Source organism: Meleagris gallopavo, chromosome 1 (genome assembly GCF_905368555.1).
Source record: "Meleagris gallopavo chromosome 1, MGAL_WU_HG_1.1, whole genome shotgun sequence".
Classification (NCBI taxonomy): Eukaryota; Metazoa; Chordata; class Aves; order Galliformes; family Phasianidae; genus Meleagris; species Meleagris gallopavo.
Genome location: NC_139404.1, coordinates 187,281,712 through 187,308,823, shown reverse-complemented (window position 1 = coordinate 187,308,823; position 27,112 = coordinate 187,281,712). Strand labels below are relative to the sequence as shown.

Sequence of the window (27,112 nt, the reverse complement as noted above, 5' to 3'; positions counted from 1 at the left end):
GCTCTTCTCATCCTTATAGCCTCCGCTGTAGGGAAGCCAGCAAGGCACGGCTCTAATCAGTCCTTCTTTTCTGAGAAAAGTCATACACACTTGTGTGTCTATACATACCTCTCCTCTATGCCCAGATATACTTCGTTTTTAATTCATCCAAGAAAATTTGTGCAGGAAGCCAGTATGTGCTGAAGATTTTAGAGCACAGCATGTCTATCAGGCTTGTTTGAACCACTTGGAGATTTGAGCCAGCCTAGAATTGCCTTGCTCTAACAGTTAAATGTTTTTGGAATTTGTTTTTGTCTTGCTCTCCTTAGCCTTGAATTAGCTTCTACTCTTGTCCTTTTTTAGGTATTACACTGTAGACTCATAGTTAACATTACTGTACTTTGTAGCAGTCCACTAGTCCACTAAAACTGGCTGGGTCTGTGGATTTGCAAGGATCCAGTGGTTAACACAACCACTTGCAAATATGCTTTTATAGTATAATCCGTGGTCTTAAGCCATGAAGTACAAGCTCTTGAAGTACACAAGGCTCCTTTCTTGTGTGTTGTTAATTTAATTCTGAATTACTTCATCATGGTATCAGAATTCTGAGCTGAATTGGGAAACGTAACTTGAAGAGAACATGTAAATAATTATTTATAGACTTAATGTCTGTGGTTTCAGACGATGCTTGTAGATAGATTTCACTCTACAAAATAGTGTAAGCCTTAAATGAAAGCTGTTTTCAAAAATGAAAAAAAAGCCACAACTCTGTATTGATGTCATTATCTGAATAGTTTTAATTTTACAAAAGAAGAAAGAGTTTTCCCAGTCCACAAGCCTTCATTTCACAAAGGATTTCAGACATGAGATAGGAGAAATTTTCATGGCTGATGTCAGACATAGCAGTATTCCTTTGAACCTGGATAACCTAAGAAGCAAAGAAGAAACAGCTCAATATTGAAAACTATTGCTTTCTTATTTCATTGGAAATTGAAGGCCTTCATTTCTGTGACACTTCAATCCAGAGGTACATACACAACTTATTTGTACAAGGAAACTTTCTAATTTCAAGGATATTTATTTTTTTTACCTGGCACTGGTTGAAGTCCTACTTTGCAAAGTACCTCTTGAAGTTCAGCCAAAGCAAGTTGTTATCTTGGCAGTATACACTGTAATATTTGTAGTAATATTGGTTAGGTAGAGGTACCTTCCCTTATATTCTTGTATGTATTACTCTTAACATTATCCACTGCAGTTTATATATTAAGTCTTTGACATTGTTTGTGTTGATTTTTAATAAGAATTTTGAAATGCCATGCATGTGATCTAGCTAAATCTGAGTGAACACCATATCATTTTCACAAAAATGATAAATTAACAACTGAAATTTCTAGCCAGGGATCAGCTGATCTGTGCTGTAAAACTAACTCACCTTCAGCACAGTTTTGGGAAACGTTCTGAAGCAAGGTCTGTACTGTTGTACAGTGTGTAGACTGTTTTGGAGTGTGACTCATATCTAATTCCCATTTTACATAATAAAAAAAAATGCCACTTTTAACGCAGTGAATGGGTGAATCAGCCTCGATGGCAAATTATGTTTTTAATCAGTGTTTATATGACCTAACATTCTGAATATTGCTGCAAACCCAAATATACCACTGATAATACTTGTTTTCCTGATCATAAAAATTCTGACTTCCATAATTTTCTGTAGAAGGTTGACTTAGTTTGAGGGTCATAGAAAGCAGAGACACATTCAGGAGATAAATGTCCACATTGTGGAAATCAATAGTAATGAGAAATGACAACTGAATGCAATTGTTTTTTGCTTTTTTTTTTTCTCTTAAATTAACATACTAAATCAGCTGTCTAGTGATATGTGTTTGTAAACTTGTGTTCTTCATGAAGGTGACTGTAGCTTATAACTTTCAATTATTTTCAGTCTTCTACTATTTGTACTGAATACACAGTGCTTTACGTTAGCTAGGCAGAAAACCTCTTTACTGGATTTTGGCAAGTGTTGTGGTTTCATTCTATACCAAGTTTAATTGGGCAATAATGTGGTCATAAAAAAAATAATAATGATAATCTTGCGTAAGGTCCAAAGTCAGGATTTGAACTTTGCAAAGGTGATTGAAAATTGAGGATAACATACTGTGTTTGTCTTGAAATTATTGAGCTAGAGTAATTTTTCAAATAATATGCAGAGTACAAGTTTGATTAATCACCTTGATTTCACCATCATCTTTCTCTTTAATAGAAGCAGATTGCTGTTGTATTAATAGTGTTCTTTCTTATTCTATAAACTGTAAAAGTCTCCAACTGCTCATATGACCTCTTTTTATTCCCCTGAAGGAGGACAAACATAATTTGCAGCTGGTGCTTTCAATACGATTTTATTTCTTTCACAGACAATGGATATTACTTTGAAGGGATTTTGTGTAAAATAAATCAGAAAATTGCTTCTATTTTGTTCTCCAGGCATTTGATTTTCATGTAGACAGACACAAATATGTTCTAATTTTATGGAACCCTTTGTCCATATATATCATCTTTGAAAGTCGTCCATCTTTCTTTCAAACTAGAGACTAAACTCCAGGAGCTCTTCTTGGGAGTTAATAAGACTGATTTCATTAATAGGACAAGTTGGTCTTTAGTCAGATGGTGATAAGTTGTGCTGTATTAGCTGCTTCTAATGTGTGCTTGGTTAATCCCTGTGAACAAGAAGCTGCACCAATTTTCTTTCTCTGAGCTTGTGAGAAGAAGCAGAAAACTGCTTTGAATTTGGCTCAGCTGTTCAGATTGTCTTTTGCTTTTTTTTCTGCAGCAGAATTAATTGGGCATGAGGGAGCTGTTCTGCTATGCTTTTCGTTGTAGAGCACAAAGAGACTGTGGCTTCCTGCCCATACACACACTAAAGAGTATTCCAAGATTTTAGTAGAAACAGTGGATCTTTCCACTGTTAGAATATTTCTTGTAAAGCAACTAAAATACTGTTCTGTGGAATTCATAAATGTTTGTTAATAAATGTGCGGAGGTATTATTTATGTGTATTGTCCTTCTTATATATTGTTATTAGTTCAGAAGTATTAATTACCTTTTCAAGTCTGCACCCTCCTGCAGGTGTAATTACGTTCACAGATGAATCAGTGTGAGATCAGTTTCACTGGTACAGGCCCAACAACACCATTGGGATTGCACCAGTTACTGAGAGTATGGTAAAGCCTTCAGTACTTATTCCAGAGTTAATAAACAAGGAAAAAAGAAACCAAGAGAATTCATTGATTGTGGTTTGCTCAGCAGCAATGAGAAAGTACAGGGAAGGGAGTATTAACCCTTAAAAGGGCTTAAAAGTAAGTAAAACTGTTGGGAGACTGTTCTAGGCACAATAGTATGAGTCAGAGTATGCGATCAATTAATAAAGTGCAAGAGATTATGTGATGTTGGTTTGATGTTGTTTATACATGTATTTATGTAGAAAATGGATGTGGCTGCATATATATATTACATATTTCAGCATCTGATTTCTATACAGAACACCATGGATATCAATAAATGCAACAAATGGTTTCCATATATCTCTTGCCTAGAATTTTGCCAGTTAAAATGTTATTGATATATTTCTAAAACCAGGTGAAATTTTTTTCTTAAGTATTTAAATGAATCATACAACTCACAGTTTATTAATTTCTTTTATTCACTTCAACCATAGTTATCACCATTTTAAATAAAATTACGCAAATTACAGTACTGAACATTAGGAAAATAACCTCGTATGTGACAAGTTACAACTACTTCATAGTCTCATTTGGTGAAATAATATCAATCAAGCAACAGCAATTTTCCATTTTTATGTGTCTTGCACATGGAATAAAACATTATACAAGAAAATAACTTCCAGAAATATATGTACTGTTGAGTCAGTTGAAAAGTTTGATGAATTTTCTTCTAAAACTGAGAAGGACTAGAGATACAGGATCCTGATGAACTGAAAGTTTATGATTAGTCAGATGTTAGAGTGTCAGCAATGTCAGAAGCACAGAAGAAAATGAAAAGCAGACTGACTGCAAACTTCTAAAGCTGTATAGGAAATGACCTGAGCTGCACAAGAAAGGATGTAATTTTGTGGAAGAAATGACTGTATTTACTTCTCTGGAAAGCACTGCTTCAAATTCTTACATTGATGTATAGTATAAATCGAGATTCATGGGTAAGGAATTTTAGGAAATATTTTTTTAGAATACAAATTCTAAAAGTCTGAAATAGCTCTATATAATCAGTTAAGCACACACAGGTTCCTCAAATGGCAAGTCCATGAGAATAATAAACTATGTAACACAAATCACTCTCTGTTGAGTCCTCTCCCTCGTGCCTGTAAAAACCAAACAAATAAACCAAAAAGACCTTAGGTGACAGCTAAACCTAAGTTGGATAGCTAATATGAAAGAATTTCTCCTAGTTAAAGAGAGAAGTTTGTATGTATAAAAGCTGTCATTTGCATAATTCTTCTTTTGTTGATTCTGATTTGAAATAATTTGGAACAGCTAGCCTAAACAGAATATAATACACAGGTATTTTTTCATTTCCATTTACTATATTCCCCTTTTGAAATTATGACCTCTGCTTTAATCTGCTTCATGGGTTATGTATGAAACTGGGAGTTCTGTGGTGGGTCAGCATTGGGTATGCTGAGTGCTTGCACTTAAAAATGTGTAGAACACATCTCTTTTGAGGTATATGTGGTTATAAAACACCTATATTGATGCTGAACGGGGGAAAGGATTGTGAGGAGTGAGAACTGCAAGACAAAAAAGGGAAAACTGAAAGAGAGTCCTTTGCTTGGGCCACATTTTGAAATTAAGGATAAGCAGGTGAAGCGTATTAACACAGTAAATCAAGGATTAAGAGTTAGAAGAGAAGACTGTATTAAAATTATAGATGAAAAAGTTAAGGAGGAAAGCTAATCATAAATGATGCTTTTGTTGAAGTTGGTTTAGATAAAATATGTTCATGTATTTACATGCATTAATCTGTGTGTGAAGGAACAAAAAAGATTTGGATGTAGTAAGAAGGTAGGAAGAAGTAAAAAATATAAATCAGAGATGGCAGTGGAGACTAAATTTGCAGATAAGAGAAGCTGCGCAAGTGTTAGGGGATGGTCATATGCAGAACATGAAGAGAACATTGAATAAACATTCAGATTTTGTTCTGAAAAAAAGGTAAGATGAAATTAGGGACTTGGGAATCAAATAGAGAAAAATGATAATGGTTACTCAATGAATGGGTGTTTTCTGCAAGAGGATTAAAACGAGAAAACCAAAGATAACAGTGAGGAAGGATGAAGGACTAGGAAAGAATGAGTATGATACACAAACAGTAAAGAAGAAAGTAAAATAAAAATCAAGACCTGAACAAGGGCATGAGACACTGAAGAGGAAAAGCAAAATATAATATATATATATATATATATATATATATAATATATATAATATATATTAATATATATTATATATATTATATACAATATATATAATAAGCAAAAAAAAAAAAAAACACCTTTTGAGGAAGGTATAAGAAGATCATGACTGCACTGTGAATCTTTACTGGTGTTGACTAAAAGCTGGATTTTTCTTCTTGAGCTCTGCTCTAAGAGTGGTATCTTCCCTAGAGGCTGAGGGTGGTGTCTTCCCTAAAAGATGAACAACAAGTGATGGCCAGGTGCTCTGTAGGTACGCCTACAAACCTGTGGAAGAATCCATATATATATTGCACTTATACTGTATGATCTTTTCCTGATAAAGTACAAAGTTATTACAAAACCATGAAGTCTTTCATTCATGATTCTTCACGCCAGAATAGTTGTGTGATGATAAAAAAGTTTTATGTTATGTTACATTTCTGTTCGATGAGCTTAACATATTGCCCTATTTCCTGGAAGAAATAAGACGGAAAAGAAGGAAGTGGGCTTATTATGCACAGTGATTAAAAATAGATGTAGGCTATCTTTTATAAAAAGCACATAAAATGCACTCACTCAGATAAATGAAAGTGGCATGAAAAGAATTCTGGCAGTCTCTTTAGGACAGATCAAAAAGATGAAATAATCATATTTGAAATCATGGAACAGAGGATACTCTTTCCAGTATGTTTATATGAAGTGAGAAAGAAAACTGAATGCACTTGGAAAAGAATATCAAAAGAACAGCAGGTTTCTTGAGAACAGTGAGGGAGCTTTGTCAACTACTGAAGAAATAACTTACATCTGGAGATGACCAAGAACTAAATAAAGATTACTCTTTCATCTTGCTGATATAAAAGAAATAATGCAGGGCTGTTTAAATCTTGTACGTGTTAGAATACCGAAATAACCTTGGTGTTTCCTAAATGTAAAACATACTATCTTAATTGTGCCATGAAATGGAACTTTTTAAAGGACAAATGTGTGCTAGGATACTTGTAAATCAGATATTGGCAATGTGCATTTTGTATGGAGTGTTGGACAGTTAGGCAACTGATGAAACTGTTCAAGCAAAAGAATCAAAATTATATGATGAGTGAAAATCAGTAACAGAGTAGTTATCTTCCTATGAATATGATAATGAAAGTGGAAGCAGCAGTCTTTTTTCCTGAACACAGCTAAAAAACAATGTCCAACAAAATATAATTAAAATGGGTTTTGTTTTTAGTAGGAGTCTAGAGATATTGTAATTTTTATTTAATGCAATCTCTTCTTGAAAAGATCTGGCCTATGTAATGAGTGACTTTTGCCTGAATAGCACCACCTCATGACCACCAAACCCCTCACCAGAACTCCATATTAATTCAGTCCATGCACCCAGTGCTGCAGTGAAGTACTGTCAGCTTTCTAACCTGTCATCAGTGTTGATGAGTTTTATTCCTGCATTTCAGTGACACTGTCATCAAGTAATTGCAGAGACATAAATAAAGAATCAGGAAGAAATAATACATGTAACAGTCTTAAAAACACAAGAATATGTGAAAATGATAAATAGTATAGATTCTCATGGATTTGGGAATTTGTTTTAAAGTTGATTTTCATAAGGGACTCCTTCCTCTGCTTGACATTCTTAAACTTCATTGGATGAGACGAAGTTCCTGGAAAGTCAAATAATTTAAGAACAAACAAGTCCAGGTTGGTGAGAAACTTAGCTTGGTGTTCTGTGTGCGGGGCTTTATTTCACTTTTTCTGAAAAAATTGTTTGTTGGGAACATCTTTTTACCTGTTCCTTATTTCTCATCATAAACTGTTATCTATATATCCTAGGCTGTGGTCTCTAGAATTGATTAGAGTTTCACCAGAAAAAGTCTTTTGCGTGCTGGTATCTGGATAGTTACTACACATTACGTCTCTTTCTTAAAGAAATGTTCATATCAAAAGCTGGGAAGAATCCTCAAACATAACAGTGCAGCTGTAAATGTAAAGCAACTGTTGCCTTCAAGCAGTTATTTTGAACATTGGAATTAACTGAGTAATGGTAACTTGTTCTAAAGGGGCTGAAAACTCATCACGCTCTAGATCCTGAATATATTTAAGGACAGGAGGCTGATAATTCTCTCATCAGAAGCACGTGTTGGTGATGCTGTTGCTGAAAAGTAGACGTTAAAAGCCCTCAGAAGTTACCTAAAGGTTTCATTCATGTTGTCTGTTTTGTCTGGGCCAACAGCATCTTTTGGGTGTTCCTGCATGAGATATATTTTGACTCCAGACTCTGTGCCTTTCAGAAGTGTGATTGATTGCATCCTCCCATGCATTCAACTTGTGCTCTCCTTATCAATTTCTGCCAGTCCTCTTAGACAAGCTGTTGCCCTCCTTTGGGCATCTTACTGTCACAGGTGCTGTTGAGCACTGATTTTCCATACAGAGAATCCCAGCTTCCCAAATCAGAGAGGGAAGTCAAGAGGGAAGTCATGTTCCAAGATGACATCCTAACTTTTTTGACTTATGGGGGAACATGCTAGATATTAAGCTCTATATATGCTTCCAGTTACATGTGAAGATAAATCTCCAACAGTAAGAAACTGGAAAATCTCCTAAACCAGACTTCAGGCCTTTCACTAATGTAATAATTGTAAAAGAAATATTGTATCTGTTATGTAGGACTTTTCATCAGTCTAGAGTTAGGAGAATTTCAAAGAAAATTTATGTAAGGCAAGTGCTCACCAAACTTCATGCTTCAGTTTTAGACTCTGTATTCAGTGAAAGGAAACTTCAGGGGCACAGTTCAAATAACCTATCTGAGATGTCTAATGTAGGATGAAATGACTTAAGGGCTAGAAGTATCTGTTCCTCTCCAATGAGTATAAAGAGAACCAGATGACTACTTCATTTTTCAGCATTATAGATAGCAAACTTAGTCAAGATTAAGGATATCTATTGTCAAACTTGAAGTTCTGAAAGAATGGGAAATAATAATTACAAAGCAGCTTGCAAATACTTGTGATTTCTTTGGCTGTGGAGGAAAAGAAGAGATGACCACAAAAGAGAATTAAGGTTAGAAAAGACCTCTAAGTTCACCTAGTCCAACTGTCCACCTACCACCAGTATTTTGCATTAAATCGTGTCCCTAAGAAACGGCTTGGAATATTTCATAGGTATCTAAAATCATATAGAACACAGCAAATTTTGCAACGCATTTTATCTGCAGTCTGATCTAAAATCAGTGATCAGAAAATTACTGTAAGCAGAAAGAATCATAGAATCGTAGAATCACCTTCAAGATCGTCCAGTCCAACCATCCACCTACCACCATTTCCCACTAAACCCTGCCTCTTGGTACAACAGCTAAATGTTTCTTGAACACCTCCAGGAACAGGTTTCCACTAGTTGCAAGAAATGGAAGTTGATGGCTTAGGCAGCTTTTTCAGGAGCCTTTTCAGGCCAGAAGCTGTCAAGTTTTAATAGACAAAAGGAGAGGGTATGCCTGTATGCTGCTAAATAAGAGTACCAACAAGCCAGTTTCAGCAATGGAGCCATGATTCTCCTGCTTAACTGTTGTCTTGCTCCAGGGCTATCTGTTTCCAACAGTCTCCAGACAGAAACAGCCTTAAGCACTGAGGCTTGGCTGAAAACTCACTCTAATTTAGCAGTGTGGGTGCAGCCAGAGAGTCTAAATATGAAATAAAGTGGTGCTACTAACAAATGGCACTGCATATATCATCATTTCACTTGCATCGTGTACTTGCAGTATCTTATTTGAACCTTTATGAAATAACTGTGTTGGTCTTCTGAGCAAGTGAGGACAGTGAACTACATGTAAGCTTAAATAACAAAAGGAGTTGGATCAAGATCAGTCTTTTAATCCATATCATTCCTGCTGCTATGGAATATGGTAAAAGATCTCTGCTGTGATTCATGGAGATTTGAGCTGAACCTTTTTAGAATTGGGACTTTGGACGATAAAAGGAACTCCTTATTTGATTGTAATCAAGATATTGTTTGTGTGCAGATACCGGTTGAGTATTCAGCTTGTGTCTTCTCCTTTCATCTTTATATAGGGGTTGCTCACTTCTCATGTCCCTCTTTTTCCCATTTTGCTGCGCTAATGAGTTTTTAATGCAAAGGAAAAGTGATTATAAGCAGTGAAGCAAAGACAGCTTTATAGACCAAGACTGAGGAATTGAAGACATGGATCAGAGCTATCCTCCAGCCTAAGATAAAAGAGAAGTTCATGAAAACAGAGACAAGTAGATAGCTTTGATTTCATTATCATTAGACAAGAAAGGACAAAAATTGGTATAGCTGTTCATACCTAGTTAGTTTCCTATGTCAATAAAAGACTCTATGAAGAAAGCAGTAAATTTATCACATAAATCAGGAAAATATCCTGTAGGAAAATGTTGGCTCATCTCTGTTTTTTATGTAGTGTAATGTGATTAGCAGATTGTAATCATGTAAAAAATACAAATGTTTTCTATTTTATTCATTTATGCCAAGTTTGTGTTTCATCTCTAAGCATGGATTTTTTATTTGGGCTTTTCTCCCTATTTCTTTTTGAACACGAATTCTGAGGATTGTATTTCTATTACTGATTCCATAGTTATCAATTCTTGAATTACAGATAAATTAAATAGTTTTGCTGGTTTTTATAGGAAGCTTTTGTTTGGAAGCTACGTGTACGTAGTTGTAATATTCACAGCAAAAATACCTAATTACATTTGAAAAGTTATTGACTAGATAAAGAATGATTGTAGTTAGTATTTTTTGTTGATTGCCGCTAGAAAGTTAATATAAAATTATTAGCAGCTAGGAATGGGGAGGAGTGCTTGTTGTTGAATATTCTTGTTCTGAAAAATAATAAAATTGTTCCTTCAAGGGACAATCCTAAAATTTCATGTAATTTTTATTCCTACTTTTTTTTTTAATTTTATTTTCATTAAGTATAAATTAAGTAAAACAATAGAGCAGAACTATTTTCCAGGAAATATCCTATCATCATAAAAGCTATAAGACATGATTAGTGGACAGTATCCTGTACTTTTTGACTCATAAGTATTTTCTCGCAAAATTAAAAAATAGGTGATTAACTGTAGCTAACTTTGAAATTCCTTTGAGATCTGAAGCATAAAAGTCCTTCCAGTACCATGCAGTTCACTTATAATGTAGCCAACTTTGTAGCTTTCTCAAATGCAGCACTCTGCCCATTTAAGAGATTAGGAAACTAAGAAAGGCATGTTAAGTGTGTTGCCTAGAGGGACAGGAAAAATCCGTGTCAGATGGGAACAAGATTTCAGAGTACTGCTTAGATCAGTGTCATGTCTTCAGCTGATAGATTTCTTGTCCAGCACAATCCATTTTGGTGCTCCACGTTTTGTAGTTTAATTTATTTTGACACTGAAACACAGCATAAGAATTGCATTAACATTCTTTGTTTTTTTGTTCTTCAACTGTCTGCTGCAAAGGTACTCTGTTCTTGCCCTGGGTTAATATAGTAAACAAGATATATTTCAGCATGTGTATCAGTTAGTCATTTTTGCATAAGTGCTATGAATTTCCTCTCTGATTTTGTATTGCAAAGTAAATTGGAGATCAGAAGGCAATGAATAATTAATCTTTCTTCAATTTGTGAGAAAAATTTTAAGAAGTCTTCTGTTTTTTACATAGAACTATTACCTCAGAAAATATTTAATCATTTGCACAAAGTCCAAGAATATACTGAATCAGATATTACTCATATTATGTAAATTCCTTAGTTATCCACTATCACAGTGCTTTACATAGTAACTTGTACTGTTTTTAAGTTTTTAGGCTTGATTACATTGCCATTCATAACAGAGGGGAGCCAAGTAGTATATAATTTGGATACCTCTATGTTGAAAAGTGTGATTCAATATACTGATTGGACTGGAATATCTGTACAATATCCCTTCCAAATTAACTTCCTTGTGTATTTAAGCAATTTTCTGATTTTATTTTCTTCTTTAGGTCAACGGAACAGAAATCGAATATGAATTTGAAGAGATTACATTGGAAAGGGTAAGCGTAACTTATTCTTCTCTTACAAGAAAAAGTAATCTATGATGAAAATAACAGTTGTTAATGAAATGAAAAGTGTTTAAGAATACAATCATTTACATTTTGAATAAAGATTTTCAAGTCTAAAGTATGAAAATGTGAACAATACAACAACATAAGCCTCTCATGTTTTTAAGATATTTCAGGTGTAGCTACTTGCAGAGCAGTATCCAGAAGGCTTTTCTGGATTCTCAGTTAGGTTTTAGATCATTGCCAAGAGTCTATGTGGTATGGAAACTCCCTTTTAGTTTGTGACCTGGAATTGTAGAAGCCTCTCTCTTTTAACCTCCTCGATTTCCTTTCATGCTAAGAGAAGACATGAAGTCTTACTTTCTAAGATAAAAATTGCAAAAGTGTTTTTAAAGTTCCAATGACTACATAAAATCTGTAGACCATATCTTTATGTAAAGAGTATACAAGCCTGAATTGTGTGAAGTATAAACAGAGCATACAGCAAAGGCTTTGTTCATAGTGTTGTTTAAATGTTGCACAGAATAAATACATTTAAATGTTGCATTGCATCATATCTTCCTAGATTTGGTGCTTTTTCATTGTCTTTTGACTACATGACTGTTTCCTTTACGCTATGAACTTTCTTTGCCACAAAACCAGGACCAGATAGGCAGCATATTGTGTGAGCAAGAAAGTCTAAGCTTTGTCATGTATCACAGTATTCACAGGGATTGCTAATGGATGCAAAATTGTCATTGCTGAATGCCTTCAATATTCTACCAACAAGCTAGTAATAGGAAGATTTATAATCTTGAAGCAAACACAGGATTCCTTCTGTGTAAAATGTTTGAATACAAGGTCAGATTTATCAAGATGTGACTGCTGCCATATGAGCAAATGCCTGTAAGGTAGCAAACTACCATTAAATTAGAAGCTTGGATTATGCAATTCATTGCACTTTTTCTGCATGTTGTATTTTTAATTGTCCAAGATAATGAATTTCATAACTATTCAATTTACAGGGATTCAAGATTATATTCTTATTGATTTGCTCACTCAGGCAAATTACAAAAGAGCAATATATCTCTTTACTACAGCCATCCTCATAACAGATAATGTATAAGGTTGTGGGCACTTTTTATCTACTGTCTCTGAAGTTATTCATGCATCACTAGTTATTCATTGGGCTAGAGTTTCCAAAGGTCACTGAGCAGAACACATGCCTCCTGGGTGATATTTTGAAAACTGTTTTATTTTTAATAAATATGTTAGTTATCACTGTAAATACTGAGAAACCAATCTGATTTGCCCCTGCTGTACCTTTCTTATGCAGGTAATTTGTTATTCATCGTATGATCTAATATAATATCAGTTAAAAACTGATAAACAATAGAAAACAAAACTGCAGATTTTAATGGAGGACATTTCAGTTGTTTTCTGGATGCAGCTGAATCCGTGGTTTCTGATTATTCCTGCTTGAAATGTTCTGTCACATGTATCAGTGTTTTGTCTCAAAGGCAGAGTAATGTGTCTGCTGCTTTTTGTATGAGGTATAAAACACAAGTGATTGCCTTTAAGTAGCTGTCATTTATGTTAGACGAACAGCACTTTCAGAAGAAAGACATTCTCCATGTTGATTACCCATTTTCTTCCAGAAAAATTCTTTTATAAATTAGATGGAAAATCATCTCTCTATATTTAATAGCAAAGCTGCAAAATGTATTGAAGTTGCTGCTGCAGAGAAATAAAAATGTAGTTTGACTATATAAAAAAGTTGGTAATAAACCTTCCATTTTAGTCCAGTTATCTGAATTAAAGAACTCTGCATCCCAAAAATCACCAGGCACTTTTATCCACATTTTGAAATAATCGACATAATTGAAAGGATTTTACAATGTTAAAAATAAATTGATTTATGGTGTGTTGTGACTTTTGTAAGGCAGGGCAGTGATATCCACATATCACAGGAATCTGTGGGATGTATTCCTGAAGAGAGTTAGTGGCTTAGATGTGATTCTCATTCCAGGATGGCTCCATCTCTTGGGGTAACATAGAACAATTGCACTCATGTTGGCAGAATGTGTCCCATATGGAGCTGGGGAGGAGCAGAGGGGTCTGAGAAATACTAAAGGAAAAATTGCTTAGGGGCCAGGGAGGAAGTCAGTGCAACCTTACTGAACATCGTCAAGCTGCCTGAGACTCAGCTGGTTTACCAAGGAATTACTTCATGAAAGCAGTGGGTCTTTATAGAAAGCTTGTTTTATTTTTGGTCTCTTCGATATCTTGTTGTTCAGTTATTTCTACTTAAAACGTTATGCCCCAGTTTATAGTTTAACAAGACTTGGTGTTTTGAGCTTAAAAGGCTTTATTGAGAGCTCAAAAAGAGGATGAATCTGGGACAGATCGAACCTAAAGCTGTGGTCAGTGCTGTCCCAGGATTTACAGAAGCTGTAACTGTACCTCTGCCTCCCATCACTGACTTGCTTTTATCCTTTTAGTCTTCTTCCACTGTATCAACCACTCATCAGGTATTCTCACTGATCTCTGAACCCATGAGGGTCATTTTAAAATATGAGTTCATTTAGAGCTTTCATGGAGGTCTACTTAGGTAAAATAAATGCACAGTTAAAATAATTCTAACAAATTTTCTTTAAGAAAAAAAAAAAGATTTTATTTCCTTCAATTACTTCAGAGAATGTGTGAGTTTCTCTGCCAACTTGTGGGCATAAAATGCAGATCCAGGTGTAGATGAAGACTTGGTAGTTTGTAGTGGGTTACAATGCCCAAGTGCACACTTAGAAAAGATACCTTGCAATAAGACATTACTTTATACTGAATATTAAAGACACTGTAAAAAGGAAATTCTACATCAAATGACTTGTATTCATGTGGTGATGTTAGTTTTCATTATTTTATGGCCTGAAAAATGTATCCAGGTCAATCAAGAGACTGATTTGCACTTGTAAATAAATCAGTATCAGGGTAAGGGATAACTGAATAGAATCTGTGACAAGCCAGTAACTTCTCTGAGCGAGAGGACAGCTTTAATTGATTGAGTCCTGGATAGAGCTCTGTGCTGAAAAGAGGCTGAAAAGAGGCTTTTCTTAGAAGTTAATGGAATATCAGCCAATATCAATAGCTATCTCAAAGAAGAGTGAAGAAGTGATTCTCCCACTGTATTTAGCAGTGATGTGACCTCACCTTATTGAACGCAGTTCTTGGCTCCACAACATAAACTCACCCAGTACTTGAAAGAACCCACTGGGGGGCAATAAAACTGGTAAAAGAGCAGGATGGGGAGGGTGAGGGGAGAGGTTGAGAACACCTGGGGCACTTGAGTCTGGAGATGAGGAAGCTAAGAGATCACCTCAGTGCTCCCTACAACTCCCTGAGGAGGGAAAACAGAGGGACTTGCTGGCCTCTGCTCTGATGACAAAGCACAAGGGAATGGCACAGAGCTGTACAAGGAGAGGTTCAGATTGGGCATTAGGAAACATTTAGGGTTGTCAGACACTGGAGGCTTTCTAGTGAGGTGGTTGATGCCCCAAGTCTATCAGCATTCAAGAGGCATTTGGATAATGCCCTTAATAATGCATTTTAACTTTTGGTTAGCCCTGAACAAGTCAGGCAGTTGGACTAGATATCATTGTAAATCCCTTACATCTGATCCATTCCATTCCACTCCACTCTAGTAAGACTAAGAAAGACAGTGAGTTGCTTGTATATTATTTTAGTTTCATGTCAAGGTCAATGTCTGAGTTCAGATCTCAATACTTTTTGCTCACCTACTCTTTAGATGCTAAAGGAAAAAGTAGGCATTTATGATTGCTAAAGCTATTTTCACATCATTATTTGATGTTTCAGCATTTATTTTTATTCTCTATCTACATACAAGTAAGAATATATAAGTTGTTGTGAGGTAGACTGTTTTGAAAAACTTTTTCAGACCTAATTTTTTATTTCATTGGCCCCTTCTTACCCTAACACAAAATTCATACTGTACTATGAACTGTGCTGTTTTCATCAGTCATTTCCTTTGTAAAAATGTAACTGGCAAAGCATAAAGAGCTATCTTTTACTTAATGCTAAAGGCAAGTGAGAACTGGATTGTCTTAAATGATGCAAGGATTTAATTTGACTCAATGTCTTATTTGTATATCTTTTTGGCTCGTTTTGGCTGAGATCACTGCTTGTATGTTTGGGAAATCGAGTTTTCACTATTACTCAGTAGTATATCTGCTTTCTCCTTCTTTCTAAGTTTTTAGGTATTGATTGTACCTGCAGCATCATGCTTTGACTTCTCAAGAGGAAGATTATAAGACAATGCAGTGCCAGGAAAAGCCTCCTTTATTTAGTTCAAAAATAACAGAGTGGAAGGAAGTGGTCAAGAAATGGTCCCTAGGAAAAGATATTTGCAAAGTTAAAAAGTGTATATCAAATAAGCATGAATCAATATTCAACCCTCAGCAGCCTCAGTGGAATGGTCTAACAACTGCCAAGAGGAGAAAGTAAATCTTTCAAAATGAGTGTCCCTCAGGTGCCTGCAGAGCTCTTTCAAAAAAAAGTGTTGCTCTCTTAATCCTTATTTCTGCAGAACTGTAGATGTTTTCTTAACATGTTAAGAGCTTTCTTACTGAGTGCCCTTATTACATTTTTTTCTTTGCTAACACCTTCCTCTTTCCTTGCTCAGAATAAATGTTCGTTATTTTTGCAGCACTGAGAATAAAACAAATTGTAATTCAAAAGTAATTTTTTTCTTATTGTCCAGTTTATATCAGTGTTATAGTAGAGCAGTGATCTAAGAGTATTTAATGCAATCAAACTCTCTCCCAGGAATTTTTGCCTACTACAAGAGGAGGAAGCACCTATGAAGCTGTATAAGCAAACACAGAAATAGTTTCCCCCTCTCTAAAACAAAATGTTCTGTAAAATGAAAAAAAAAAAAATTAAGAAAGATGCTTGAAAATATATGTTTACTGCACACACTGTGTGGGAAGTTCTCTTATGTTTTCTAATTCCAATCACATCTTAGGTCTGAGAAACAAAAGATTATGAACAGGCTGCCCATAGAGGTGGTGGAGTCAATGTTCCTGGAGGAATTCAGGAACTGTGGAGATGTGGCGTTGAGGCACAGGGTTAGTGGGCATGGTGGGGATGGGCTGACAGTTGAACAAGTTGATTGTAGAGGTCTTTACCAACTTTAATATTCTACAGTTACATGATTGATTGTTGTGTACCAGTGGCTGTTGTTCACCCTCAGACACCTGTCGGCATTGGAAAGCACAAGCTCCCTGGCTGTAGGATGCAATGGTTTAAGCAAGGTCTATGTTCCCTTTTTGTCTCTTGCACCTTACTAGATTTCATTTGACCTGAGGTTGTACAGGAGCAAGCTGATGAAAGGAGCTAAAGGAACTTGGTGTACAGTACCACCAATGTGACACAGAAGTACCAGGTCAACATTTTCCAAGGCAGCTGCAGAATTTGGTTGCTTTAGTTCATGACCTGAATTAAAATTCCTTGGAACAGCCTAATTCTTTTGTAACAGTACTCAGAGTGTGTTACTTTCTGACAGCTCAAAGCAGCCCTAATTTGGCACTTAAAATAAAACTAATCACTGGAAAACTTTGCTCTTTGTTCTTATTCTGTCAGGGAGTAATTATGCCAAAATTATTCCTGGTCTATAGCAGTGGATGTCATATATATAGGGACCTGAGGCATAAGGGGTCTGCATGGGAAAGCAGAAAAGAAGGGACAGAGAAGGTTGTGAATTTTGAGGAACAGCAATTGCTGCCTGCTGGTGTTAGCAGTCATTCTGCACAGTCAGTATCTGGAAACTAAATAACCCCACCTTGTTAGAATCGTTTGGGTTGGAAGAGACTCACCACTCTTACTTAAAAAAACCTTTTTCCTTATATCCAATCTAATTATTCATTCATTTATTTTGAAACTATTTTCCCATTTCTTGTCTTAGTGATGACTATTAGGTAGAGAAGTGAAACAGCAGCCTTTAGTGTTATATTCCTCTTAACTGAACAAAATTTTTTTACAGTTAGTGCTGTTAACAAATGATTACATTGCTACAGGTTGGGAGTATGGTGAAATGGAATAGGTGAACTGTCCCAGTTTTCCCAGGGCTAGGAGAAATAACCTATCCTCTTATCCTCTTCAGATAGAGATGATCTGAATTGCTTCAGATATGCACTACCAGAAGAATTTGAGTTGTCCAAAGGAAGTTACTAAAAAAAAAAAAAAAAAAAAAAAAAAAAAGTAGCTTTTCATTCATCCTCTGTTTACAGGGAAGATTTGCCCTATGTTTCTTCACTGCTACATCTGTGTTAAGAGTGCACCCTCTCCCAGCTGGAGAGTGGGAGCACTTCTCATCCCCAATATTCAACAGAAAAAAACTTCTGAGGCCTAAAAAGGAAGATGAAGGAGGGGAGAAGGCTGTTAGAGACTTAGGAAAGTATTTCAACTGCTACAGTTTATGGCTATGCTGTGATTAGGAAAAAAGGCTGAAATGATATTGTGCATTTACGTCTCTTCAGGTGCCTAAAAATTACTTCATATTTTCATCTTTCTTCCTTAGAATCTTGCTTTTAAATCTAAATGTCTGAAAAATATTGCATGGATGCTAGCTATGTTAAATGAGATTAGCATATTCCTTTGGATTTATCACTGTGTTGAAGCACCATGCCATTTAAACTCCTCTGAGGGCATTATCTCAGTGAAGGATATCCCCTCCCATGCATGTGTAATAGCTTTATATTTCAGGTAGAAAGAATATGGAGTTTGGAATTACATTTGATGGTCTATGCTTTCCAAGGCAAAAAAAAAAAAAACAAATTGCATTACTATGAATTAGGCTTTTATGAATTCATATATTTATTTTTTAAGATCCATGTATTCATTGGTTTTAGTAATTGGTATAGTGGTCTGTGGGGATTTTTTTAGGTGAGAGGTTCACTATGTGGTTCAATAGGTTTGCAAATCCAGTTTAAACCTGGGAGGGATATTTATAGTTTGAATTAAGGTAGGAACATTTATCAAAGTTTTCCAGCTGTGCAAAATGCTTCAAATTACTGAATATTTTGTTATGAAAGCACGTTGTGATATTTTGGCACTTTCAGTACCATTTGGAGCTTTGTGCTCAAACAGAAAAATAAAATTTGAGATTGTTTGAAGATTTTTTTCTTATGTAATGCGTCACTCAACATATTGAGCCTCTCTTCCTAGAGGAATATATGAAATTTCTTTCCTGGATATATGGAATCATAAGCTGAAAAAAGTTTAAACTCCCTCACTGAAAGCTTATGGGGAATTTATTCAGAGAGAGCATGTCAGTAGAAATTATACATAGTAGAAATCCACTAACCCAGCACCAGAAAGTGTTGTCAAAAAGAGAGAAGTATTTAAAAAGCCGTGGAAAACAAAAAATGGCAGGTATTGATAATAATGTATATTCCATATTAAAAAGAAGGAAAGGCTGGAAAGGTAAGCAGCGTTTATTCAAAAGTTCGAAAGCCACCTGTGTGAGTACAGGGGAAAAAAAAATATTCATTCTTATCTCTACTTGAAAGTTATCCCTTTAACTTTATCAAGATCACAGAGACCTTGAGTTATCTATTATGTGAAAAGTGATTTCATGCAAGTCAGAGCTGCCTTGAGGCAGCGGTCTGCTGCTGTTTCTGTTAAATTATTATTATATTGACATTTTATTTTTCAGGTACTATCATTCTTTTATTACCTTTCTCTCACTTCCTGACTTACTTGCTTTCGCCAGAATGCTACGCGTAATCCAGCTGGGTATCTTTAATCATTATTTACAACTTTACATGAAAATTCCATTTACTTTCTTGTAGCTCTCAAGGATGTGGTCTTTCAGCTTATTTACTGCATTGTCTTTAGCAAATCAAGACCAAGGTTGGCTTTATTTTACTCCTGTTTAGTGTTTGGATGATGTGCATCTACCCCAGTCTGCTCTGGTAGTCTAAGGAGAGCAGAAGTCATCCCAGAAGCATTGTGTCCCAGCCCAAGGTAGAAGGTTACTATAAGCAGAATGAAACCCTCTGCAGGTACAGATAGCACAGAGGATCATTTTTTATTGTTACAGGAGCTAGTTTACAGCATTAGTTAAATTTTACAGAGTTAATCTTACAGAATATTGCCAATTCTGAAAGGAATAGTCAAGTGTGCATTAGAATAAAGCTGGTCTAATGAAACAGGAGAAACGGGCAAACTTTTTGTGCTATAAGTCCTAATCCCCTCGGCTGATGCAGGAAAGTAGACCTTTTCCCCATGCTTAGCATTGCAAATTTCAGTAGGCAATAATATTGCCTAGAAATAATTTTTCAGTAATAAATCCGTTATTGGTTTTAGAGTTTAACTCAGATTTAGGGGTGTTCTGAGAGCTTGGACAACATCCCAATTTTCAGAAAGTGCAGACAAACAAGTATTTTACTCTGCACAGTTCTGCTTTTCTTAATTGGCTTTAAAATTCCGTTAGAAAACAATCTATATGTATCACCCAAGCAAACCTGAAGTGTTCTATTCTGTGATACTTCAACATGGAGCTGCAACAGGGGAAGTGCAGCTGGAGGTGAGGGAAAGACTTTGCCCCAAAGGGCAGTGGGCTTGGAACAGCCCCAAGCTGCCTAAGTTCAAAAAACATCAATACCCTCAGACATTGGGTTTGGTTTTGTGTGGTCCTGTGTGGAGCCAGGATTTAATCTCAGTGATCCTTGTGAGTCCCTCCCAACTCAGGGTATCCTATGATTCTAAATCATTCAGCTCTAGTCACCAATGAGCAGAGCTGAAAATGGGAATGTATGCATTGTACTTCAAAATAAACTGACCATTTCTGAATAAAAGCTGCTGGAACACTGAATTGAGAGCGTGTATACACTATAAAGGAGTGATATGTGTCTGAATAGTGACTGCTGAAAATGTAGATAGGAATTTTTTAGGAAACAGATTAGAAAAGTATTGCAGGAATTTGACAAACTGAAGGCCTACAAAACAGTGTTCTAACTCGGTTATAACTTACTTTTGCAATTGGCATCAGCAAGTAATATGTAGATTTAAAATAATGTGTACATTTAAATAAATGAGAAAGAGGAACTTCAATTTACTGCTAGAAAATGAATCATTCTGGAGATGATAATAATCATCTTGCAGCAAAGATGATCATTTTCAAGGCAGGACTTTTTAAAAGCCATCTTTGATGTGCTGGATTTGTCTCTTTAGAAAAAGAAACGTTTTTCATTGCAGAAAATTGCCTTTCATTTTTGTTATTAATTTAGAATCAATTGTAATACATAAATTAGGGCCAGTCAACCTTGAGGAATCACTATTACACTTTGTTAGGGTATGGCATTGCAAAGACAGAGAGAGGAAAAAAAGTGGAAAAAAGGGAGGAAATAATTCATTGATTCACCCAGACTGAATTCCTATGATTGCTATGCATTGTACCATAGTAATACCATATCACAATAAATATGTCTAATTTCCTATTTGTATGCAGCATTCCCGTAATTTTCTATTCTTATGCAGTTATATTTGAAGCAGCCAGGAGATCATTTCACTTCATCTTATAACAGTCATCCAGCTCTTTTCTCTAACTCTTTTGTAGAGAAGAAAAGCTCTTTGTCATCAAGACGATCATGATTTGATCTGGTATACTTTTTGCAAAATAATTTTGCAGGAGCAACAACCCACTGTATAGCATTTGGAAGCTCTTTAGAAACTTATGCTACAAACATTTCCTCTTAAATTCTGTCCCTATTTAAGATTGCAACTAAAAGTCAAATGACGAAGGTAACTTCAAGTATGCTAAAGTAGTTGAAAAGAAATTGTATGCTGCTCATGCATGTTTTATCTTGCAAGATACCACTCTACCCTAAGAATTTGACCTAGCTGGTGAGAATCAAGCATGGCTTGAAAGTCACCTTATGCAGCTTAATGTGATAGATGAATTCTGACTGAAATTGATGAATAATTTATTCTTAGGAGTGGTTTTTAATTTTGCAGAGTTTAACTGTTTGCACTCAGAGCACAGTATACACTTCTCACACTTCATCTGCAAGCGGAAGTGTGGCTCCAATTAGCATACACAGACTGTGAAAGTTTACTTTGTAGCTTGCCATTAATGGGAATTAAACTATATATGGGGTGGGGAAGGGGGGGAAGGGCTAAAATGGAGCTCGACACTCTCGTTTTTACCAGTGGGAAACAATGCTTCAAAATTCAAACATTTATCTTAACTGTGATAATGAAGATAATGTATCAAATGTTTTTATTGCATCTTATGGTGAGGAAAGGAAACACAGAAAAGCTTCAAAACCATCAAGAAAACAAACATCTACTAAGATGCAGTCTAATAACCTATTTACTGAAATATGCTTTGAGGAGCGCACAGTGAGAAGTGCCAAATTACATTGATATTAACAATCTCAGTAGTAGTGCAAAATTTACAGAAGTTAAAGAGAAGTGGGAAATAGGATTGGAATTTTACCCCTTCAAAATGTCAGTTGAATGTTTAAAAATAGTGAAATGTATGCACTGACTACATCTATATTCAGTGCTCATTTAGAAATGAGAAATGTTATGTAAGATAGTTTATACAAAATATTGGCAAATGCAGTTCTGAAGTAAATTTAAATACTTGACAAATAGATATCTTTGCTGTATTTCCAAGGCAGAAATAGAGCTGCATTGCACTGTGAGGTATCTGTATGTGTTTTGTGGGTAAACATATATCAAAACACTGAACAATGAAAATGTATTTTGATTTTTTTAAACAAATAGAAATGCTGTATCTATAGAGCTAACATTTTAAAAACCATGCTTGGAGATGTCATATTAAGGTCTCTCATAGGAAATCTAGAGATCTGTTGTAACTCAAGCAGTGTAGGAACTGCATTTCTGAGAGAAAGTTTAGATATGGCATATGACATTCCTAGGTGTATTCGTTATAACCGGATGAGGGAGAAAAGAGTTGAGTCATAAGGATGTGTGTGCATGTATAGACCTACAGTGGAAAGGAATTGTAACTGCTTAAAGCTATAAATTTTGAAGTAACAAAAGCCATTAAAAATCAATGTCTTCCCTGATTCACCCCCAGCAATGCCATTACTCATCTCTCCAGCAGCAGATAAATATCTGTCAAAAAGGGCTGAGGAAAACCACGATCTTCCTGAAACTTCATTGCTATTTTAAGTGGGTGGAAAGAAATCAGATAAATCAAAATGTAGCAAGGACTTAGAGTCTAATGCAATCCTATACGAATAAAGCTCAAAACTATCTTTAATTATGAGATGGAGCGAGGGCCTTGATTTTTTAATCTGATTTCTAGAGGAGCTGGTTGATCAGTGTCTGCATCTGTCATGCTGAGTTTTCAGAATGCCTCTGAGCGCTGAAGAAATTTCAGAGAGTTGAAAGAGAGCTAATGCTGTGGCAGTCCTTAAAAAGGGCAAATGGGATGGTGTGAGTCATCCTGCTGTCTGTGTAGGTCAGAGAGAAAAGAGTGTCAGGCTGCGTTAGGTGAAACACGAGTGTTCTTAAAAAGGCCAATTCTAAAGTCATACATCAAGAAAGGGAGCACAGCCTGTGTATGAAATCAAGCTTCACTGGTTGGATTCATTGCAATGAATCTGCAGAATGTCCTGGGCCTCCTTGGTCTGTCAGAAGTTGAACACAAATTTTCAGACCAGTGTTGTAGAAGGGAAATTTAGATTAGATGTTCAGGGGACATTTTTCACTGAGAGGGTGGTGAAGTACTGGCACTGCTGCCCAGAGAAGCTGTGGATGTCCCATCCTTTGAGGCACTCAAGGCCACACTGGATGGGACCCTGGGCATCCTGATCTACTGTCCAATTTAGAGATTGGCAATCGTACCCAAAACAGGGGGTTGGAACTAGATGCTCCTTGAGTTCCCTTTCAACCCAAGCCATTCTGTGACTCTATGATTCTGTGATTCTGTACTTGAGGACTGTGGAATAACTTCTGGGATGCGGAGTAAAACAGAGTCTGGGACCCAGTGTTTGAAATGTTTGGGATATCCTGATCAATTTTTATTACTTGAAAACAATACTGGTATCTGAAGTGAGATTAAGATAGGTGTTGAGGATGACTGAGAGTATGGAAAATACCCTCTTAGTGATAGACAAAGGAGACCTCCTAAATTTATCTTCCTAGGGGGATAAGGTAAGCTGTGGCTTGCTCACAAATAAAATGCACTTACATGGGAAATATCCTGTAGGATAGTATTCTTCATTTTACCTGGAAGGAGAGAACAAATGCTGATGTTTTTATGTTGAATTCAGACACATTAACACTGGGCATAAAAATGTTAATATTAATTAGCAATGACGAATGAGAATGACTGAATGAAAATTTTAGGAGAGGCAAAAGGGTGTTAGCATGGAAGGAAAATAAAGGAGCTTAATTAAAAAAAAAAAGTTTTCAAATTGTCAAATGCAAATCAATATGATAAAGGGCAAAAGTAGATACTTTTGGAAGTGTAAGAGAGACAGCAGGATCTTGATGGTAAGGTCACGTTCAACCACATTAGTTTATATATGTGATACATAGCTGAGTATGCATGTAGCATATTGTGGAGAGATCAGCAAGACAGACTGAATGCTCAGAAACAACATAGCATATTTAACTGCCAGACCTCCTTTAATTTATGAAATGCAGAAGACATTAAAGATAAAAAGGCATATGGTTTTGGTTTGATAAACAAGTTCTCCGGGAATGTGAGGAGATAGGCACATGTTCAGTTTTCATAATAAGAGGGGAAAATGCAAGACCCACAATGGCTTTTGTCCCCTTTATGGGGTCACTGCATAAAGAAGAAAGATTGTGGTGCTTCTCTCCAGAGATAATTTAAGTAGGTCCTACAACCTATATTAGGTAGGAGCTCAAGGTAAAAGATCCGGTTGTGTTCTTTCTTTTAGATTAACTTTGAGGCATTGATTACCTACTTGGATTAAAGGTGACATTTTTCAAAACTGTATTTGTAAATGGAATATTTTTGTCACCTTGTTCTGAGGATAAATGTACTTCAGGTCACTACATTATAACAACTGTTTGTTAAATGTTATCATTTTAATGGTGATCAGGGTCAGCAGAGTTCAATCCCACAAAGTCTTCATTTACCATACCAGATGGTAAATCAGAGTATCTTCATTGGAAATCAGTCTTCCATAAATGGAGAATGAATTCAATATGGCCAAAGTGATGTTTTGAAACCTACAGGATAAACAGTCTTAAGCTTGTTCTTACTTGCTTATAATACAGTGGAGGAGGAAGGATATAAAAAACCTTGAGAAGAGAAAAAAGTAATGTATTTGTGAAAAAATACATGCTTATTGAAGACAGTTGCCAAGAAAAAATACACACTTCAAATAAACATCATTTTAAAATAAGAATAAATGCTAGACAAAAGCAGCCTACCTGAAGTGGAAATAAAAGCAATAACAGCTGTTATGGGACACAAATGTATGCTTTGGAAATTGTCAGATTTTCATTCCTGCTCTATTATTCTGCTATGCTTAACAAGCATTTTGCTTGTATTGTAGTTTCTTAGGTAAATCTACTCTCTCGATACCATGAATAACTAGCAAATGTGATTTATAGATACAGGAGCTCCTTAGGAAGAGTGATTTGTGCAAACCCTTTTTTATGGTTCACTGGAAAACAGAATGTATGTATGAAAAATGCACAAGTCAAAGTGAGTAATGAAGCACAGCACAGCAACCAAGCTGAATCCTGGAGGCCAACTGCTCTAAAGGTAGTACAAGCACATTAACTATTTCTCAACAGAAACTTATGCAACAGTACACTGACAGGATTCTACTATGATGCTAAATAGAGTCAATATATTCCAGTGTACCCTGTAGATTCAGTGTTAGCCTGAGGTTCTTTGCAAAGCAATACATTCAATGTGTACTATGTCCAAAGAAGCATAAAAAGCCATAGGTAGGTGTACACTGGAAAAGTCATGAGAGGCTGATAGAAGCTTGGAGATAGTGGAGAAAAAGAGGCTCAGGGGAGACCTCATCGCACTCTACAACTTCCTGAAGGGAGGTTGTGATGAGGAGAGGTTTGGCCTCTTCTCCCAGGCAACAAACAGGACCCAAGGAAATGGCCACAAGTTGTACCAGAGGAGATTTAGATTAGACATAAGGAAGAACTTTTTCTCTCAGAGAGTGGTCAGGAACTGGAATGGCCTGCCCAGGGAGGTGGTGGAGTCACCATCCCTGGCAGTGTCCAAGAGGTATCTGGATGAGGAGCTATGAGATATGGTTTAGTACTTGTGGCAGCAATGGTAATGGGAGGACGGCTAACTGGATGATCTTGTAGGTCTTTTCCAACTTTGTGATTCTGTGATTCTATGAAAAGAAGCCCCTCATTGATTGGGTTATTTGCAGGTGAATTTTAGACTAATATCAGACTGCAGCTTAGGAGAAAGGTGTTCTTCAAAAACTGAAAGACAAATCAATATTTTTAATCCTTAATTTGCAATTGGAACCACAATTGTAAACGTTGTTAAAATTTCTGTCAAAATTTCAGTTGCAGGGGCAATGTGTAAACAGGAATACCTTGGAAAAAGCCATCAAAAAGCAAAAGCAACACTTTTCTATACTATTCCTTGTCCTGGGGAGTGGAGATATGGTTTTGTGGTGGTGGTGGTGTTTTTATACTTGTTTTGAATGTGTTTTTGTTTGTTTTTTTCTAGCCTCTTATTGATGTCCTAGATTACTGTGGCCTTTAAAATATGGTGATAATTGCTTTTTTTTCCCTCTTTCCATCAGAAAAACAGCTGCAAACAAACAAATGACCCCCCTCCATACACACACACCATTTCTTTTTAAAAGTTACAGTGTAGGAATTGGTAAATATAAATAATTTTAAGAATACATAAATAGCAAAGTTATGCATCCTTGAAAACACCTGGTAAATGATTCTCAGGATTGCTGTGTGCTCTTTTCTCAGTTATAAAAAAGAACTCCGGAGCATCTGTTTAAGCTGCATTTGCTTGTTTCTAAGTAACTGTCAGAGCCATAAACAGCTGTTACTTCTTTGAATGCAGCACAGTGGTAAGGGAAGGGTTATAGCTGGATACAAAAGTCTGGAAGTTCTGCCTTAGAGAATGTTGTTTTAGGCGGGCAGAGTATTTAACATGTGCCCCAGCAAAGGGGTGTTTTGTCCAGATTATACAATAACGTGTCCACTTTGTCCACATTCATGAGTAAGGGAGCTGCCACCTTTTTTAAAGCTGGTGATGGTGACTCAAATTCATAAAAACATCTAAAAGGCTAAAATAGTCACATAGATGAAGAGGGGCTGTAAGAAAGGAGACAGACTCTTTAGCAGGATCTCTTGTGATAAGGCAAGGGGAAGAAGTTTCAAATTAAAACAGGGGAGATGTAGATTGGATATAAGGAAAAAGTTTTTCACAGTAAGTATGGTGAGGCACTGGCACAGGTTGCACAGAAAGGTGGTGGATGTCCTGTCCGTGGAGATGCCCAAGGTCAGGCTGGATGGGGCTCTGAGCCCCTGATGGAGCTATAGGTGTCCCTGTTCATTGCAGGGGTGTTGGACTAGATGACATGTAAGGTCCCTTCCAACTCAAACAATTTTATG

The 27,112-nt window shown here is 36.1% G+C and overlaps 1 protein-coding gene across 22 annotated transcripts in view; it reads left to right on the top strand.

The window, feature by feature from the left end:
* The window catches only part of DLG2 (discs large MAGUK scaffold protein 2), a 1,005,161-nt gene that overhangs the window by 605,722 nt on the left and 372,327 nt on the right, over positions 1-27,112 (top strand). For all 22 annotated transcript variants that reach the window (XM_085216429.1, XM_085216427.1, XM_085216435.1 and 19 more), the window contains one exon: positions 11,423-11,473. In XM_085216429.1, coding sequence (XP_085072555.1) covers positions 11,423-11,473 — 51 coding nt within the window. The remainder of the gene's footprint in view (positions 1-11,422; positions 11,474-27,112) is intronic.